General features: G+C 38.8%; 1 protein-coding gene across 1 annotated transcript; it reads right to left on the bottom strand.

Annotated features, from left to right (window-relative positions):
* ASDURF (ASNSD1 upstream open reading frame) lies at positions 1-7,850 on the bottom strand. Its single transcript, XM_059055277.2, has 4 exons — positions 7,474-7,850; positions 1,921-1,974; positions 735-810; positions 1-89 (listed from the first exon to the last, which is right to left on the bottom strand). The coding sequence occupies exons 1-4, from the start codon at positions 7,561-7,563 to the stop codon at positions 19-21; spliced, it is 291 nt and encodes a 96-aa protein (XP_058911260.1). The 5' UTR covers positions 7,564-7,850; the 3' UTR covers positions 1-18.
* Positions 7,851-20,191: the final 12,341 nt, after the last annotated feature.

The following is a 20,191-nucleotide window of genomic DNA, read 5'->3' as shown; positions in this document are numbered from 1 at the left end:
TATGTAAAATCAAGTTGACTATTTCTTGATTTTGGTCTTCTCTGAGTTTTCTATTTCTTGGTATTCTTTCCTCAGCTCATCCAATATATCTGTGGGGGAAGGGAGAAGACATACTAAGTGAAATAAAAATTCTTGAACCTTTACCTAGTAATTCAAAGGGCAAAACAGGTTATTTTCCAAGATCAAAACATGAGTATATGTACCATGTTAGTTTGAATAATAATTTAAACAGGCTTCTAATGAAGAATGTTTAGTATTTCGGGAACTCGTTTGTTTGTTAAACACTTATTTTGACCTAGGCATGGGGCTATGCACATTAAATATACATATCATTTTATTTAAATCCCGTAAGACTTTGGAGGCTCAAAGTGATTCACTCAAAATCACAAAGGTAGAAAAGTGGTAGAACAATGTCATGCCTAGATCTGTCTAAAACTCTAAAACTTACGTTAATTATTATCGTTTCCTAACACATCTTATATTATTTAATTTTATTTTTACTGCTGACTCATCCTTGGAAGGCTAACTTGAAAAAAACCAAACTATTGCATTAATTTTATTAACAGGTATACCACCATCCCATCTTTAGATATATGTTTAAACATTGACATAGACAGATATATGTTTAAACATTCAGATGTAGACAGTATAATTGAGGCACCATCATGAATTTCTACAGAAACCCCACAAAAGAATTTCTGTGTGTTTCTATATAATGTACCAAAAAAACTTACTTTTGCTTTCAGAAAGCATTTCTGTTCGGTCTGCAAGAAAGAATATGTCGCTGTTCTGTTGCTGCCTATATACTTTCTGCAAAACATAATTTAGGCTAATATCATGATTTATTCTAAAAAGGAGATGTCAAAACTCTGAACCCTATTATTGCTTATTCTTGTACTTCACTAACATGTTCAGAACAATACCTTAGCAAATACAGATAAACAAACAGAACTCACCCATTATCCAACTATCTAGAAATTGCTACCATTAACACTGAGGTAAAACTCTTTTTTCTCTGCATATACTATAACACCATTTTTCTTTAGTAATATTTCAGTTTATTTGGTCATTTAAGTGTTACCAACTTTTCACCATTATAAATCAACGTTGAGATGAATGTCTTTGTACCTAAATTTTTTTGCACTCTCATGATACTTTCCTAGGTATCAACTCCTATAAATAGAACAGCTGGATCAAAGTGTTACACAGCTTTAAGACTTTGATACATTATGCCAATTTGCCCTCTAGAAAGTTTGTATCAATTGTACCATACCTGTATCAGAAATGTCTAACATGTCAGTTATCAGGTAATCTCTACAATGCTTTAAAGGGCTCAAATCATTTAACTTTAAAATATATGTTTTGGTAGTATAATGACCCATGAAACAGTAGCTTGCTTGTTTGTGACTACATTAATGGAAATGGAGTTAAATAACCAGGCTAAAGATTTGGAAGCATTGAGTTAAAAACCTGGGGTGTTGGGGGGGAGGAAGGGGAAGCATTTACTTTTTTTTTTTAAACAATTATTCACATTCACCTAAATAGTTTCTACTCTTTTCAATAGATTTAAAGTTCATTTATTTCAAAAGAAAACACCAATTCAAGTATAAAATAAATACCATTAGTGACCATGGCTGCAAGGTAACATAGTACAATTAGTATCATTTGGTTCAAAGGTAATGTCAATTGCATATGATGGGGAAAAGATTATCAACAGCTATGGTTAATATGTAGACACCTATATATGATATATATTAAAAACTCATGGACACTTCACTTTTGCAATTTAACTAAAAACATGCTGAAACCTTGTAAATTTTAATATAAATCTTATATGTAGTTCTTATAACTTTTGTATATAGTTAATAAGATATAATCAAACCCTCCCACATACTGTTCGGAATAACTCTAATAACTCACCCTGTTCTTCTTCAGGTTAGAAAGTTCATCCACAACAATTTTTTGTTCTTTAATCTATTAAAATAAGAAAACATTCTTAAATCAGAGGTTATCAAAGTATGCTCAATAAGGGCCCTTTAAAATTAAAGACATGGGAAAAGTACTGATTGTCCAAATGGGCAGTCTGTGAATATATAGATTCATTTCAACAGCAGCTGTGTGGAAGTGCAGGTAGGGGAAAGCTGAGGGAAGAAACAGTGATTAGACTTATGAAGTGTTAGACGGCTCACTGAGCCCAGACAGGGTGTTGGTAACCAGCATTCATATTCAGGCAAGAGCCATAGTTACTAAGTAAGATTTACATCTTTTATTTAAAATAGAGAACGTACCAAAAAAAAAAATAAAAGACAGTATGCACCAAAATCCAAAGGTAATAGCAGTTTTTTCAATGATTTCTTTTAAATTATATTTTAGCTTTAAAAAAAAAAAACCAAATGGAATGAAGAGTAGGTTACTCCCCCCCCATTCCCATGCTTTTCATGATTTATGTACTAAATGGTACAGCCAGACATTCAGAGGAAGCAAGTAGCAGTAAGTGCCCTACCTGGGGTAGTACGACCCATCACTTTCCATCTTTGCTTTACATCTCAAAGGTTAGCACAGGGCTGGCACTGTTGAACTAGGTCTCACTTTTTTTTAGTAGAAGAGGGCTCAACTAAATGGAAACTAAGTTTCTTTTAAACTCTTTTCAGTAATGGTAGCTATATTGTGAACATGACTGATTACATAGTATCACTAGGCCTCTAAAAGCATATTTTATAATTTTGGCCTACCTCGGCAGCCTCAAGGATCTGTCATACATCAGTATAGGTGGCATGCTATGGTAGTAATCAGAGTGGGCTGTGTGTGGTTTGAAACTTCATTCCTCACAGATGTGTGCCCTTCTGCTCTCCAGCTGACAGTCACTGTAGTAACTGACTAGAGATTGAGTTGAATTCCAAGATTGAATTTGTACAACCTCCTGGATGCTTATGTTTGAACAGCACTTTCCCATTCATTTTAGGAATGGCAGGTATACTTTAGTACTTCAGACAAGGAAACTGTGATAGAGGGATTAGAGACTTGCCCAAGATGCCACTGTCAGTTTGGGACAGAACCAAAGTATTATCTAGGACATCTACTACCTCAAAGGCTATAGCCATGCTCATCTCAAATTTATTTTTAAAGGCTTTTTTTTTCCTGCTTATGGCAGTTAAGATTTATATTATACTGGCTCTCTTCTGAGGGGGAGGAGCAGAGGACTGATAATCAGATACCTGTTTTGGGAACGTAGCTCTGGCTAAAGTGAAGGACCTACTGGAAGAAGGTAACAATGGATGAGGAGAGGCCAGTTAGGAAACCTTTGTAGGATTCCCTTCGGTAGATGATAGTGGCTGGTTTAGGATGGTTAAGAGTGTACACGGTGATAAAGGTACATATTTCAGATGGGCCTCAAAAATAAAACTGATAGGACTTCCTGATGTACATAAAGATTGGCTCCCATGTTACTGGCATGGACAACTGGATGGATGGTGGTGACATTTTCTGAGACAGAGAATACAAGCAGCAGATCTAAGGTGAGCAGTATTTCTAAAAGTATTAAAAGAGTACATAGAAAAAAATCAAACCAGGCTCCTCCTCTTTAGGGAGGATGCCCACACCCTTTCTCTCTGGGTGAGCATCTCTGCCTTGCTTCTATCTTAACTAAACAAACTTTCTCTGTGTGCTCTCCCACTTGTTGTGCTATGTCTCTAATAATAAACTTTGTACCTATTTTTACAGTTTTGCCTCCGTGAGAAATGCATTTTTCACTGGGGGCAAGAGCCAGGGATTGTGGTGGCTAGGATTCCTGGTTTTCATCCAGGCTACCCAGGTTCAATTCCTGGGCAGGGAATTAAGATCTTGCTTCATGGCATCACTCACTGCTGCCTCTCTGAGATCAGATGGTGCTGACACCTGGGAGTTGAAGATATAAAGAAGCTCTTCTCCTCAAGTTATTTATGGTTTACAACAATTTGGTAATTTACACCTGTGGGTAAAATTAAAACATTTATCTTTCTCTCTACCTGCTCCCTCCTGAGACTGGAAACTCTTAGGTTCCCAGCAGCATTATCAGCTCCTCTACGCTGGGAACAATTAAATCATACTAAGGATAATCAGTCTAGTTACACTAAAATATTGGGGCAAATGCCTTATGAACAATGCCAATATATAATTTTCCTGAAAGATAAGGATTGGTACAGAACAGACTAAGTCAGATAACCTGGGTATATACTGGGCAACACCTAATGGAAGTTCTTGACTTCAATTCTTTCTTATGACCTTACTAGCACTGCTAGCTATATTGTTTTCTATATTGCCTGTTTTACAAAATTGTTGCTTATTACATTACCAAATGTGTGACTGAGCCTCTGATAAAACGATGATACATATAGTTCCATATGAGATCAATGACTGTAATAGTGTAACTCCAAATATGGGAAGAAGCAACAAGAGGGAATATTTACCTGGACCATAAGGGATTAGTAAGACAGGTGGTCCAGAGGTTTTTGGCTACTGTTAACAGGGCCTAGTCCAGTAACACCACATTGAGTGGCCTGTCAACGAAATCTTTGCCAGACCCGGGAATGAGCATTCCTAGCACTGTGGGACGAATGGTCATGAAATGCCCCCCAAACCATGGTTAAACTTATGACCATGAAGGGGCCCTGCCGACTGGTAACTGACCCTTGCCATCTACCTCTACAAGGACTAAATCATGGCCACTGCAGCTGCTGACCTTCAACACCCCCTGAAAGGAGTTCAGGGTGGAGATCAGAAATGAGGCACTCTGGGGGACTTCCCTGGTGGCGCAGTGGTTAAGAATCCGCCTGCCAGGGCTTCCTTGGTGGCGCAGTGGTTGAGAGTCCGCCTGCCGATGCAGGGGACACGGGCTCGTGCCCCGGTCCGGGAAGATCCCACGTGCCGCGGAGCAGCTGGACCCGTGAGCCATGGCCGCTGAGCCTGCGCGTCCAGAGCCTGTGCTCCGCAACGGGAGAGACCACAGCAGTGAGAGGTCCACGTACCGCAAAAAAAAAAAAGAATCCGCTTGCCAATGCAGGGGACACGGGTTCAACCCCTGGTTTGGAAGATCCCACATGCCGCGTAGCAACTAAACCCATGCTCCACAACTACTGAGCTTGAGTTCTAGAGCCCACGAGCCACAACTACTGAGCCTGCATGCTGCAACTACTGAAGCCCAGGAGCCTAGAGTCCATGCTCTGCAACGAGAAGCCACTGCAGTGAGAAGTCTGTGCACCGCAATGAAGAGCAGCCCCTGCTCGCTGCAACTAGAGAAAGCCCACGTGCAGCAACGAAGACCCAACACAGCCCTAAATACATAAATAAATAAAAAATTTTTTTTTTAAAAAAAGAAAAAGAAATGAGGCACTCTGTGCCCTGGGAAAAACTGGTAGGACAGCCCTTCAGATAGTCAGATATTTTCAGAAAAAGATTTTATGAGCCCAAATTCTTACATCTTTTCATACCTAGGAAAACACTAACATCATTAATGGTAACATCTGCTTTGGCTATTAAGGAGAAAATTTTCAGACCAATAGCACCTGTTATCTATGTGTTAATACCACATTAAAAGTTAAAACCTACTTAAATGAAACTAGACAACTGGCTACCTGGCTACAAGTCACCCCAAAGCGTCAGGTCCAGACTGGGTTTCAGGCTTTATCTCCTGAAAAGAAATGAGACCTATTTTGTCTATTAACGTTCAGGTTGTAACTCCTCCAACTACTTCTAACTAGGTATGTCACACCTATGTCAATAACACTGGGTTAGTAGAAAAAGACATCAAAAAGTTATATGACCGTGCTCAATGGCTTCATTCCTTTGGACAGGGTAACCCAAGCACTAACACTACCTGGACTACAGTTAAAGTAATGCTATCAAATGTAACCTGGTTCTTACTCCTGCTTGGGCCCCTGGTTACAATAATTCTTTTACTGATCTTTGGCCCCTGCCTTTTATTAATTTACTTGTCTAGTTTGTTCTTTCTAAGGACACACAGTTTCCCAGACAAGATGACAGAGATGAAGATTCCAGCCACTCCTTGGAATAACAACAGAAGTCACCCTGGGCCCCTTAATGAGACAGGACGAGAGCTCAGTTACCCCAACTAGGTAGGGTCTACGAGCCCCATGCCAGCATGAAGAAGCTGCAGAAGACAGACCTTTGCCCTTCATCCTCCCAATAAAGATTTATTGGGGTTCACATCTCTCGGGGGGATTTGAGGCAGGACATAGATGAGCTCCAGGCTAAACATTTACAACTGGCCTCCTGTTCACACTTCCTGGGGTGAGAAGAAGATGGGCTCCAGACCGGACATTGATTACCAGCTCCCTGTTTACATTTCCTGAAGCAAGAGAAAAACGGGCTCCAGAACTACATATTTATGACCGGACTCTTGTCTATATTTTGAGATCTGTACCTCGATATAAAAACCAGCAACAGAAATAGAGTCAATAACCAGACATTGGACATTTTTATGGCAGGGACAGAGTAGGACTAAACCCTGTGAAAAGATCAAGAGGTCATATATTTCCCATCCTTGGGGCAAGGGAAACATTGCACATGCGCAGAAAGGCTCCTTGGGGGTCAAAAAGGAGAGGGCACCACCCCATAACATGTGATGGCCGTCCCATAGGCCTCTGGGCTGTAATCCATCTTGGAAAAAAGTTGCGCACGCATGTTGGGGAAGATCCTAGGGCAGATCAAGTGTGGAAAAAGAAACCAAATAATGGGCCAAAAGTAAACAAAGACCTGGAAGAACTGCCCTATATAAACGACTTCATCACCTCTTTACTGCGCTCCTCCTCATTAGGGGGCGACATCCACACCATTGCTCTCCGGGTGTATATCTCTGCCTTGCCTCTGTGTTAACTAAACCGTTTCTCTGTGTGCTCTCCCAACTTGTTGTCGTGCTCTGTCTGTAATAATAAACTTTGTACCTGTTTTTTTTTTTTTTAAGAAAAAAAGCAACTATGAATCTCAAAGACATTATGCTGAGTAAGAGACGTATACGCTATGATTTCATCTACATGATGTTCTGGAAAGGATAAAACTGTCGTGATGCAGAACAGATCAGGGGTTGCCCGAGGTTCTGGGTTGGGGAGGTCACAGCTATAATGGGAGTCTTCTGCGGTCATGAACTGTTCTGTATACCAATTGTGGTGGTGGCCACACAAATTTACACATGTGTTAAATTTAGAGAAAAGAAAAAAGGGTCAAATTTTACTGTACGATAATTTTTAAAAATAAAACTTTAAAAAATTCATAATTTGAAAAACAAAACAACTAAACCCCCGCCCTACTGCCATATGAGTCTAATATTGGGGCAAGTTTCAAGGTCTCCCTTTAACTGTAGCTGTCAAAGCAGCAGGACAAAGCCGAGACTGGACCACGCCGCCGCCGTGGATCTTCTCTGGGGGGCGAGCGGCGCCCCGTCCCGAGCCTGGGGGCCTTGTCACCTCGTCCCACACTCACCTTGCTGCTGAGATCTTCCTTGTGCTGCGTCGAGTTGTCGGTAGGGACCAGCCCGCAGCCGTCCTCGGGTCGCGCACCTCGGCTGGGCATCTCCACGTAGCATCAAATACGCAGGAGGCGCAGCCCGGAAAGCGTTCTACCGGCTCCCAGTCCACAGCCCCAGCACGTCTGAGCTCCTAACGGCTCCACCCGCTCCCTTTCCCTTTTCCGCGAGTCCTACCAATGGCGTCTGCGCGCTCACTCTTACGCCTGCGCGTTCACCCTCTTACGCCTGCGCGCTCACTCCTCTCTTACGCCTGCGCGCTCACTCTCCTACGCCTGCGCGCTCACTCCTCTCTTACGCCTGCGCGCTCTCTCCTCTCTTACGCCTGCGTGCTCACTCTCCTACGCCTGCGCGCTCGCTCACCTACGCCTGCGCGCTCACTCTCTTACGCCTGCGCGCTCACTCTCTTACGCCTGCGCGCTCACTCTCTTACGCCTGTGCAGTTCGGATCGGGACTGGGAAAAGTTGTACGCGTGCGCACAAGTGATTAGTGAGCACGTGAGCAGAGCCTGGTTGTGAAATCTGAGAGGTTCCTGAACGGTCCCCTAGTGGATGGGGTGTTGAAACGCTCTTCACCACGTGGCATCGGTAGACTGTGAGTTATATGCGCCCCCCAGTGGTAAATATAAAGAATAGAAGCGCTGTAGAAATACCGCTTAATATTTATTATCTAGGCAAGAATATGAAGCCAGGCACAAATTTAAGAGATACGTTGTTGGCAATGGAACTGTGCAGAGTAGGTAAAGCTTTTGTTAACTTGTTATTAGGGTTAAAAGATAAATACAGGATTCCCAGTTAAAAATGAATTGCAGATAAATGAATAAATTTCTAGTATAAGTATGTCTCATGCAATATTTGCAATATCTCACTAGTATGAGAAAAATTATACAAAACTTAGAAATAGGCAAGAATTTATTTGCCAAGGTGTTCTTTCATAGCTTTGCTGAGCTTGACTTTATGTTGACTGGGCTATTTTATAATTCTGTAGGGGCGGGGGGGGGGGGTAACAGGTAGATTTTTGTCTGGCAGATATGCAATAATTTCTATCTGATACACCAGATAACCCCACACGTTATGACTTATTGTTCTGTAAGATATTAAACAGTTTTGCATCTAACTCTGCAATCCTACCCTAATTTTTAAAATGAATATATGTCTACTTTCTCATGTACTCTTAGAATTGGTTTTAGCATCTTACTTGTTCGCTCATTAATTAACGAGTTGAATAAAACTTTGACAAATGTTCATTTTATATTTGCACAGGAGACATGGTTTTCTGTTTTTGAAAATTATACTTTGACGTAGGAAATCTCAAGTTTCCACAGAGATGCTCAAGTGAACTCATGTGATGGAGCCAAACTTTATGGCTAAGGAAGTGTACCTCATGTGTTGTTTAAACCCAGGAATATCTTCTATTGGCTCTTAGAGTAAATCCAAAGCAGTTACAGAACTAACCACTGTCTGTTTTTTCTTTTTACTGATTTTTTTTAAAAAATTTGTTTTTGTTTCTGATTTATGCATAGCTAAGTTACTCTGCATTGGTAGCAATGATTGAGAATTTGGTTTTATGGCCTAACCATTTGGTGATACCTGTTGAATGATGGCTATCTAGTCTCTATTAGAAGTGAGATGACAAAGAATCCAGGTTTTTAGTCTTTTCATTTGTCCTTTTTGAGCTCAGATTGATTAAGAATGTTGTGCCCACTGGGAAGAACAGCTTTTTGAGATCTGAACTGGTGAGTTTTTGTGTGTCTGTGTTTACTTTCAACCTGGGGTTGAGGTTGTAAAGCTGAAGCTATAAGCTTTCTAAGTGTCTCTGTCTATAATTTATAACAGCCTTTATATTTTGCTGAGTAAAAGTAAAATGTTTTCCTACTCTGTGGGATATTAATAAATTCCATTGTAATGCCTCTTAAGTTAAAGGAACTTTGTTCTGATTGGTCTACAGATGTACATACGCACTTGCATAATCCCCCAAATTAAAAAAAAAAAAGCCCAGAATTTCTAATGCTTTAAGTGTGCTAAACTTAAAAAACTTTTAAAAAAGTCCTTCTTACAAAAACTACTAGCTTAGAAACATTTGAAGAATCCAAGTTTATATAATTAAGGTGAGTCTTTGGAGAAATCAGCCTGGATTAATTATTTTGGTTTAAGAAAAGAAGGCAATTATATGTCTTTTCCCTGATATATCAGTGTTAAGTAAAATAAATACACATTTTAAGAATAACATGTAGATTTGTTTTCTCAGATTAGCTACTCTGAACTTCCTAAACTACTTATATTGATTTACTCATTAAATAAACTAGCATTTTTGCTAGAAAATATTTAAGTTTATGAAAAGTGTTAATTTGTGTTCACTAAAATAACTTATTAAGACAAACTTTTTATATCAACAGTAATTATGTTTTATACTCTGTGAATTTAAATATAATTCCAAAATTCTTAGGTAACTTAAAACCCTAAGATAATAGTAAATTAATTATTAATTAATCATTAGATAACTAGATTATTTTAAAAGTTGAATACTGAAACACTGATTAATAAAAGCATAATTTTAAGTTTATATACTTTTGCTTCTTGCTTTTGTATGCTATAGAATGGCTATCCTTTTGGGTCATGTTAATATACATGTTCATTTTTGCCACTTTCAGGAGGTGTGAAAGGAATGTGTGTGGCTGTAGACACTTGTGTTATGTTGACATATAAGCTTTATTCATCTGCTAAAATGCTTGCATATGACAGTTCTCAATGATCTACCTCCAGTTTTCCTATGAAACATAACTTATTAAATTGGTTAAAAGTTATAATTAATATGGGAGCTAAGACCACATTAAGGGCAGGAATAAGAGAGCATGTAAGGTAATGGAATGAGTCTTGTTTTGAAAGGAGAAAGAGAGTCCTGAAGTGTCACTTTATTCAGAATATGAAAGAGCACAGTGAAAGACAAAACCTTGAGGAAGTATAGCAAGTTGGAGAAGGTTTGATGAAAGTGGATCTTATTTGCCTTGGTTTGTAATACCAGGCCCCAAAAGGAGATTTTGAAATATGCTAAAACTTTGGCAAAGTACATTCAGTTTTGAAGTCCTATTCACAAGATAATTATTTTTTAAAAACGTTACTGCCAAATTTTATGTTAATTAAAAACTAAAATTTGGCATTCTCTTAACCCACCTCCTGGCTCCATTTTCCAAAACCTTTAGGATTCACTACAATTGATCTGGTGGGAACCTAGGAACATGCCTCTCCTGACACTGACACATAGGATGTCATCTTAATTAGTGTTTGGAGGTGATGGGGAGGCTTATCTGTAAAGCTCAAGAGAATGAACTTCCCAGTGTATTAGTCTTCTTTGTACCTCACCTTCTATGGCAACGTCTGGCAGAGTGGGAGCTCTGGTTAATCCTCGAGTTGACTGTGACCCACAATTGTTTCCCTGCTGAGTAACCAGAAACACTGCTGATTGGTCTACAGCTGGTCACCCCCCTTTGGGAGGGGTGGTGTTGGGAGAGCGGCCGCTTATCGCTCTGCTGTGGTTCTGATGTTTCTCTTTATTTATTGAGGCCACCCAAGATGACATAATACTAACAATACAGTGATAATCATACTAGTATGGTGATAAAATGTTTTCAAAGTTCTTTCACATTTTGTCTTGTTTTTGTCACGTTTATCCAGTTGCTTCTATCTTCCCCCCTCAGTTGCTGTAACTTCTGTGTTGCCTAAAGTCACACTTTAGGGTTACTTGGTATCATTTGTCTTGCCTGACTGGTTCAGGGCCGCCTGTCTGGAGCCCAGGATACGAATAGCTAGGCTGTTCTTCCTTCTTTCACGCATCTTTCACTTAAATCCATTACTGTTGTGTATCCTACTTCATAGGATAATTTCATATTTATTAATGCTATTTATACGCTTCCTCTGATGCTACATTCTTAACATATTTCATTCTGTTTAATAATACATAGTTAAATATTGACCATTTTGTAAAAGTGATGTGTATTATTAGCTTGGCTTCCAAGGTTTTGAAGAAATAATATCCCAAACACTGTTTTTTCTTGCTTACTCAATGTAATCTAACACAGATTTATTTCTAGCCACGTAAGTCAGTCTCTGTCTGGTCTCTCCCAAATAAGGTGTGGAATAGTGCTGTGGTCCTCAAATAACAGTTAGTAGAAGGGTGACATTCTTACTATATAAAAGCATCTGGAAGACTTGTTCAGTTACATACTGATTTCTCAGTCCTTTTCACAGATTTACTAAGTCAAATCTTTGTGGATGGGACATGGTTGTCTGCTGCATAACTAAGTGCTTACCATTTACCCTATAACCAGAATGTCTGTGTTTGAATTTTGGCTTCTACATATGTTAGGTGTGTGACTTTGGGTAAGTCATTAAACTTCTCAATCCCATTTCCTAATCTGTAAAATGAGAGTGATAATGGTGCCTAGCTCAAAGGGTTGTTGTGAGGATTAAATGAGTTAATATTTGTAGAGTGTTTTTTTTTTTAACAGTTTCCGGCCCATAGTCAGCAGTATCTAAGTGTGTGTTAAATAAATAAATCAGAAGTTCCCCCAGATGATTTTAACACAAGCAAGGTTTATGAACCAACGGAATGGAAAGAGCCAGGCTCTGAAATGCTTGACCCATTTCTCATTGAAGATATACCCTCTCTTCTACTTCCAGTGATTCTCAGCTGGGCTAGGACTGTCCCCAGCTGAGGCTTTCGAAAATATGAGGAGGCACTTCTGGTTGTCACAGTATTTGGATGGTTCTGTTAACTCTGATGGGGACAGAAATAACTGGGAGCCAATCGAAAAGAGACAGACTGAGCCACAGACTCTAAGAAGCCTGGACTAGTAGGCCAAAGAGCAGTCTCAAGGAACAGACGAAGGCACTGGGAATCACGTGGGGTGGGAAAAGAGACGGCCTCTAGGACCAAATCGCAAGGAGGTGAAATCAAGGGAGAGGTAATATTGCAATCTAAGCAGGTAATTTGCACCAGCAATTCTGTCAGAAGAGGATGGCCTGAGATATTTGTAAGCAGCCTCTAGGATCTGAAAGGGGGACTATAGGGTCTTTATCACACAGGCATTGGCGGGACGCAGAGACTTAGTTCTAGTAAGGAAGTGAATGCATCAGGTTGATCTTGGTCCCTCAAGGGAAATAGCTGAGTCTCCAGGCACTGGGCTGGGGATGAGTAAACCTTTACTACCTGACATAAGATTGGTTATGAAGTTTCGCTTCACCTGTGGAATGTGGAGATCAGGTGCTCCTGGCTCCTACAGACAACATCATTTTGGGGCTTTTCTGCTGGGTAGGGATTAGGATGAGGTAAATGAGGACCTAGGGTGCAAAATTTAAAGAGGCACTCATTCTCAGGGTGCTGCAAGTGAGTGCCTCTTTAAATTTTCCACCCTAGGTGCCTCATATACCGCACTCTGGTCTCAAACCCACTCTTATACCAACTGGATTTGAAGGCTTCATTGTTGGTGGGTCTGTCTTACAGTGTAGTGCCCATTGTGGCTCGTGAATGACACTTCATATGCTGCCCTGCCTAGTGTATCTTTCCATGCCCAACAACTATGTAAAAGGTTGATCAAAATTAGCAGCTTCTATAACTTCTGCTATGCAGGTGCCGTAGTCCACCTACTTTCCCAAAGGTTAAGGACATGTTTAAAAAGTCTTGGTCTGCGATACTTATTATTATTTTTTTTTACATTTTAGTTTTTAATTTAATTTTATTTATTTTTATTTTGGTTGTGCCAGGTCTTAGTCATGGCTCTCTGGCTCCTTCGTTGTGGTATGCGAACTCTTAGTTGCGGCATGCATGTGGGATCTAGTTCCCTGACCAGGGATCAGACCCGGGCCCCCTGCGCTGGCAGTGCAGAATCTTAACCGCTGCACCACCAGGGAAGTCCCTGGTCTACATTATTGAAGAAGCAAAATTAAACACAGCCATCTCTGTGAGTTAGATCACAGTGAATGACTGGGTCAGTTAAATAAAAGAGTTATGAAATTTTTAATGTCTGAAGAGCTGCAAATAGTGATTAGGCCTTTACTGTTACCAAATTTGCATTTCGATGCTTTTAAAATGTGTAGAAATGTGTCCACCTGAGTGAATCAACAAAAACAAAGTCTAAATGATGTATCAATGATAAATATTTATACATTTAGAGAATGTTTTTCTTTATAGAATGCCCTCATTATAATGCAGAATTCTTCATAGCTGGGTATTTTGACTTCACTCTGATTTTCACTCTTAACAAAGCTGTTAAGCAAAATCTGTTCATGGCAACAACGTAACTTTGCCTTTGTATCTTTTCTTCCTTTGTGACGCACTAGTCAGGAAAATACTACAAGTATTAGCACAGTGTAAACAAGCAAGTTTGTTCAGTTTCCCTGCATTTATTTGCCTGTAGGTTCTGTGGTTCTGGTGTTAAAAGCATTGCTATAGAGTAGTTATTGGCTTGCCCTAGTGAAACAAAACAAAACAGCACACAGATATGTGTCTGAACCATTTGATGATTTTGTAATGGAAGTTGAGTGTCCAAGGAAGGCTGAGATTAAATTCTGGATGACCAAACCCAAACCCACTGCTGGTTTAATGTTATCAATGTAGGTTTGTGTGATTGAGGCCTCTTGAAAGAAGGTTCATGGATGGCTTTTACAGAAGAAAGAATATTGTACAGGGCAGGGGAAGAGGGAGGAAATGAAAGAGTAAGAGGAATGTTAGGAAGTTAAAACTCTTGGGAGACTATTTTGTTAAAAAAAGAAACTGGAAATTGGGACTTCCCTGGCAGTCCAGTGGTTAAGACTCCACGTTTCCACTGTAGGGGACACGGGTTCAATCCCTGGTCTAGGAACTAAGATCCCACATGCCGCAGGGTGTGGCCAAAAAAACAACAACTGGAAATTATACTACTGCTATAATTATAATTTTTACTTAGAGTCAGGTAAATGAAAACAAAACTTAACTAGGTAAAGAGTTCTCCATGACTTTAAACCTATAATTGGTTTTTCTTCTTCAAGATACATGGTTTAATTAAAGTTAAACTTTAACTAAAGCTATTTAAACTTTTATCTAGGAATAAAAATTTCTATCATGAGACCACAAGACTCTGAACCATTTTTTCATCTATTCAGTTAAGGAATTATTTTATTAATAAATTTTGTTGTTTTTAAAAAACAAAATATTTATGAATTTTCTAAGCATAGTAACTAAAATATTATATCCCGTGTGATATTTGAAGAAGGTTACATGTTAAGAGAAGAACAGCAAAGGAACCGGTGGGAAAGTGGTGTCCTTACTGGGAACCAAATATACCTGAAATCAGCTATCTGAAGCTGGTGTAATATTTTACAGCCCTTTATTAGAGTGATAAGCTCTGTTTCTTTTTTCTCTCTCTCTTTAAATTGAAGTATAATTAACTTACAATACCATACTAGTCTTGGGTATATAATATAGTGATTCGATATTTTCATGTATTATGAAGTGATCACCGTGACAAGTCTAGTTACCACCTGTCACCACACAAAAGTATTACAATATTGTTGACTACGTTCCTATGCTGCTCCTTACATCCCCATGACTTACTTATATTTTATAGCTGGAAGTTTGCACCTCTTAATAATCTCTCTCACTTATTTCCTGTATCTCCCCACCAACCACCCCCCTGACAACCACCTGTTTATTCTCTGTGTCTATGCGTCTGTTTCTGTTTTGTTATGTTTGTTTGTTTTGTGGTTTAGATTCCACATATAAGTGAGATGATACAGTATTTCTCTTTCTCTGACTTATTTCACTTAGCAAAATACCCTCTAGGTCCACCTATGTTGTTGCAAATGGCAAGATTTCATTCTTTTTTATGGCTGAGTAATATTCCATTGTGTATGTATATCACATCTTTATCCATTCATGTTTTGATGGACACTTAGTCTGCTTCTGTATCTTGACTATTGTAAATAATGCTGCAATGAACATAGGGGTGCACATTTTGTCGAATTCATGTTTTTGTTTTCTTTGGAAAATACCCAGAAGTGGAAAAGCTGAATCATATGGCAGTTCTATTTTTAATTTTTTGAGGAACCTCCATGCTGCTTTCCATAGTGGCTGCACCAATTTACATTTCCACTGACAGTGCATGAAGTTTCCCTTTTCTCTACATCCCTGCCAACACTTGTTATTTGTTGCTTTTTGATAAGAGCCATTCTGACAGGTGTGAGGTGATATCTCATTGTAGTTTTGATTTGCATTTCTCTGATGATTAGTGATGTTGAGCATCTTTTCATGTGTTTCATGGCCATCTGTATGTCTTTTTTGGAAAAATGTCTACTCAGGTCCTCTGCCCATTTTTTAAAAAAATATTTATTCATTTATTAATTTATTTTGGTTGTGCTGGGTCTTAGTTGTGGCAGGTGGGCTCTTTAGTTGTGGCTCACAGGCTCCTTAGTTGCAGCTCACTGGCTCCTTAGTTGTGACATGTGAACTCTTAGTTGTGGCATGTGTGTGGGATCTAGTTCCCTGACCAGGGATCGAACCTGGGCCCCCTGCCTGGGGAGCACAGAGTCTTAACCACTGTGCCACCAAGGAAGTCCCTGCTCTGCCCATTTTTTAATTGCTATTTTTTTTTGAGTTGTGTGAGTTTTTTATATATGTTGGATATTAACCCCTTATTGGATATATCATTTGCAAATATCTTCTCCCATTTTGTAAGCAGCTTTTTTGTTTCATTGATAGCTTTCTTTGCTGTGCAAAAGCTTTTTAGTTTGATGTAGTCCCATTTGTTTATTTTTTGCTTTTGTTCTCCTTGCCTGAGGAGACAGAGCCAAAAAAAAAAAAAAACCATTGCTAAGATGGATGTCAAGGAGCATACAGCCTGTGTTTTCTTCTCAGAGTTTTATGGTTTCAGGTCTTACATTTAAGTCTTTAATCCATTTTGAGTTTGTTTTCTTATGTGGTGTGAGAAAGTAATACAGTTTGATTTTTTTGCATATAACTATCCAGTTATCCCAAACACCATTTATTGAAGTTCTGCTTCTGAACTCTACAGTATCAAATTTTTTTCTTTACTCTTTATGCCTAGCTGTTCTTAATTCTAAAATTAGAATTTTTGATCAAAGGGCCTCATCATAAAGTTTATATAATCTCTATTGATAAACTAAATAAAATGCAATAACAGCAACAAAATTCCCATAACATTTCATTGTTTCCTCCTCCATGTAGTTAGGAAATTATTCTACACCCCAGGATAAGTAAATTCTAGTCGTAAAAAGTGTGAAATCCTGGGCTTCCCTGGTGGCGCAGTGGTTGGGAGTCTGCCTGCCGATGCAGGGGACACTGGTTCGTGCCCCACTCTGGGAAGATCCCACATGCTGCGGAGCAGCTGCGCCCGTGAGCCATGGCCACTGAGCCTGCGCGTCCAGAGCCTGTGCTCTGCAACGGGACAGGCCACAACAGTGAGAGGCCCGCGTACCACAAAAAAAAAAAAAAAAGTGAAATCCTAACTTCTAAATCTGAGATAGGTCTAATTCACTGTGTAACCTTGAGCAAGTTTCAAGAGCTTTATGCCTCAGTTACCTCATCTGCAAAATAGGATAATAAGCACCTGCATTAAAAGAATATTATGATGCTCTCTAAAGGATTACTTAAACACAGCTAGGATAAAAAGAAGAAACATAAATTAACTTTGGAACACCCTTGGATATAGAATACTCAAACAGAAGTTACTAATAAACTTTCCAGGAATCAGAGTTTTAAAAGCTGTTCTATAATTGGAAGCCCAGTTCATCTCTAAGGACACAGTCTTACATTTCACCTAGAAAGAATATTTTTACAATATCTCAATTATATTATATATTTAGAATATATAGAATATATATCAACATTCCAATTTAGCATTGCTAGTATGTAGAAACATGATTGATTTATAGATTGATCTTATGCCTTTGACCTTACTAAACTCACTTACTAGTTTTAGTAACTTTCTTGTAGATACTTCAGGATTTTCTATGCAGAAAATTAGTTGTCTATGAATAGACAGTTCCCCCCTTGCTTCCTTCCTTCTTCTCTCCCTTCCTCTCTTTCTCCCTCCCTCCTTCCCTCCTTCCTCTCTCTCTCTTGCTGTCTTTCTCCAGTTTGTGAGGATTAGAGATGACACATGAAAATGTGTGCTATAATAATCCCGGGCTGGGGCTGTTCTTGGTGAGTGGTGGTATGGAAAAATATTATAATTCCCTATACTCACAGCACTTTGAAAAGGGAAATAAATCAGAAACACAAATTTTCCTTTAGGAGAAGAATTAACTGTAGTTAAACTAGGAAGCAATCCCATGTACCTTTAGTTTATCCGGTGCAAAAAAGTTGTCCCTTCTCTGAAATATTTGCAGGCACTTCCAGGTTACAGAGCTTGTTGCTGGACTATTTGGGGTGGCAATCATAAATCTTCACTCAGACTGCATTTTACTATACTTAGATCTTTCTTCTGGGTTTCACTCTCCCTAAGCTTCCTGACACTCTTTAGTCTGTTGATATGATGAATTAGCTTGATTGCTTTCTGAATGTTGAAACAGTCTTATATTCCTGGGATAAACTCCATTTGGTTATGATGTATTACCTTTTAATATTTTTTGGATTCAATTTGCTAATATTTCCTTGAGGATTTTTATATCTAGGTTCATAAGAGCTGTGGGTCTGCATCTTTATTTTGTTGCAATGTATTTTTTTCTGATTTTGGCATCAGGGTAGTGCTGGGTTCAGAAAATCAGTTGGGAAGTGTTCCTGCCTAATTGTATTTTGTAATAGTTTATATAAATATTATTTTTTCTTCTCTTAATGTTATGTAAAACTTCCCAGCAAAGTAATCTGTGCCTGGAATTTTCTTCCTTGGACAGTTTTTAAAAAACTATTGTTTCAATTTCTTTAATAGATATCGGACTGTTCAAGTTATATGTTTCTTTTTGAGCTTTGTCTGTGTCTTTCAGAGTTTGTCCCTCCCCCAGGCCTGCACGGTGAGGAAGGCTTGCTCAGATCTTACTTGTGAGAACCAGTAGTTGCGAATTTCCCTTGAATTTATGGTCTCCCAGATGTTGTATACTCTCACACTTTTCAGCAATTCATTGAAAACATTAGCTGAATTTTTCCTCTTGGCTTGTATGGCATCTGGTGGGGTCTGTTCCAGGTAAGAAGTGCGTGTGTCCTGGCTCTCCCTGAGGGATCCTAACTTTCCTTATGTTTCGGCTTAGTTTGTTGCCCTGTGAACTTAGTTCTCCAGTGTGTTCAAGAAAAGTTCTGATTTTGCAGATCATTTATTTTTTTGTTATGGTAAGTGGCAGAGTGATTTTCTTTCAGGCTTTCTATAACCTAAAGGGAAGCTTGAAGTCTAATAATAGGTTTTTTAAAAATTGTATTTAAATTTTATTTATAAACAAATGTTTATGTAACTTTTCATATCTTTTCCCCTTCTTTTAGATAAACAATAACGTACTATACATACTTTCCCCCACTTTGATGTTCTTATCTAATACTATATCCTGGAGATGATTTCACAATAGTGTAAAGCAATACATATTTGTTTCCTTTTACAGCTGTCCAGTAAGTACCCCATCATGTGTTGTCTGTTAGGTGATTCAGTCATCCTTCTATTTCAGGACTGTTGGGTTATTTCCATTCCTTTGCTTTTATAAGTAGTACTGCATACATCATTAGTTATTATTCTTGTTCATGAACCTTATTTCTGACCTTTAATCCCTTTTTATATGTTTAATGCAACATTTTCCCCCTACATTTAATATGACTATGTTTTGAGGTGCTCTGCACCCAGAATCCCACTCATTCCTTCTTCATTTGTTTGATGCCTAATCCAGACATTCCCATACTTTTTCAGTTCAGAGTACCCTGAATGTCTCCATAACTTTTTCATGGTCCCCAAAGTCAAAAACAAGCAAAGAAACAAACAAACAAAACAAAAAAACCTGAACAATTCTTTTTTACTAAGTAATCAGGTCCAAAAACTTAAGAAGTATTTGCATTTTAACAACTTAGTAGCCACTTGAAAAAAATAATATGTATAAATCGAAATGGAAAATACCATTTACATTTTATTGTTAAGTAACCACAGTTACTAATGGGGTGTGTGTGACTGTGGGGAACTGCATAACTTCTCAAACCTTGGGGTCAGACTGGACATCACCACCCTCATTACTGTTCCTCAGTGATTTTCATGAGGTATTTTTTATTTATCTCAGCAGCCACCCTGTATCTTTGCAAAGATATGGCATTGTCAAAATAAATATAGTACAATCTAATGCTGAAACTCAGAATACCTTGAGCAACCAGTTCAAGCCATGTCCAACAGATGTCAGTATCACTATGCTGCCTTCAAAAATTTAAAATATCCCATGGTGCCCCTGTGAGTTCACTCTGACACCCAAGGGCACCTTAGGGCACAGTTTGGGAATCCCAGGCCTTGCCATCTTGCTGCTGTAGTCATCACAGACAATTTAAAAATCTATGACCTTTAAATACCTTCACATCCAGGTTAGCCTTCTTCCAATTTAACAACCAGATTCTACTTTCTCTTTTTTTTTTTTTTTTTTTTTTTTTGATACGCGGGCCTCTCACTGCTGTGAGATTCTACTTTCTGAACACATCATTATGGTCACACTTCATTTCCCATTTCTTAT

This window comes from Kogia breviceps, chromosome 2 (genome assembly GCF_026419965.1).
Source record: "Kogia breviceps isolate mKogBre1 chromosome 2, mKogBre1 haplotype 1, whole genome shotgun sequence".
NCBI lineage: Eukaryota > Metazoa > Chordata > Mammalia > Artiodactyla > Physeteridae > Kogia > Kogia breviceps.
Note: the sequence above shows the minus strand (reverse complement) of the source record. Positions and strands in the feature narration are given on the sequence as shown.

What these genes read in the sequence shown, in the direction of transcription:
- ASDURF (XM_059055277.2), bottom strand. Translation starts at nt 7,563, where the DNA reads ATGCCCAGCCGAGGTGCGCGACCCGAGGACGGCTGCGGGCTGGTCCCT. An exon ending in AGGAAGATCTCAGCAGCAAG is followed by an intron (nt 1,975 to 7,473) that starts GTGAGTGTGGGA and finishes TTATTTTAATAG; the next exon opens with ATTAAAGAACAAAAAATTGT. An exon ending in CTAACCTGAAGAAGAACAGG is followed by an intron (nt 811 to 1,920) that starts GTGAGTTATTAG and finishes TATGTTTTGCAG; the next exon opens with AAAGTATATAGGCAGCAACA.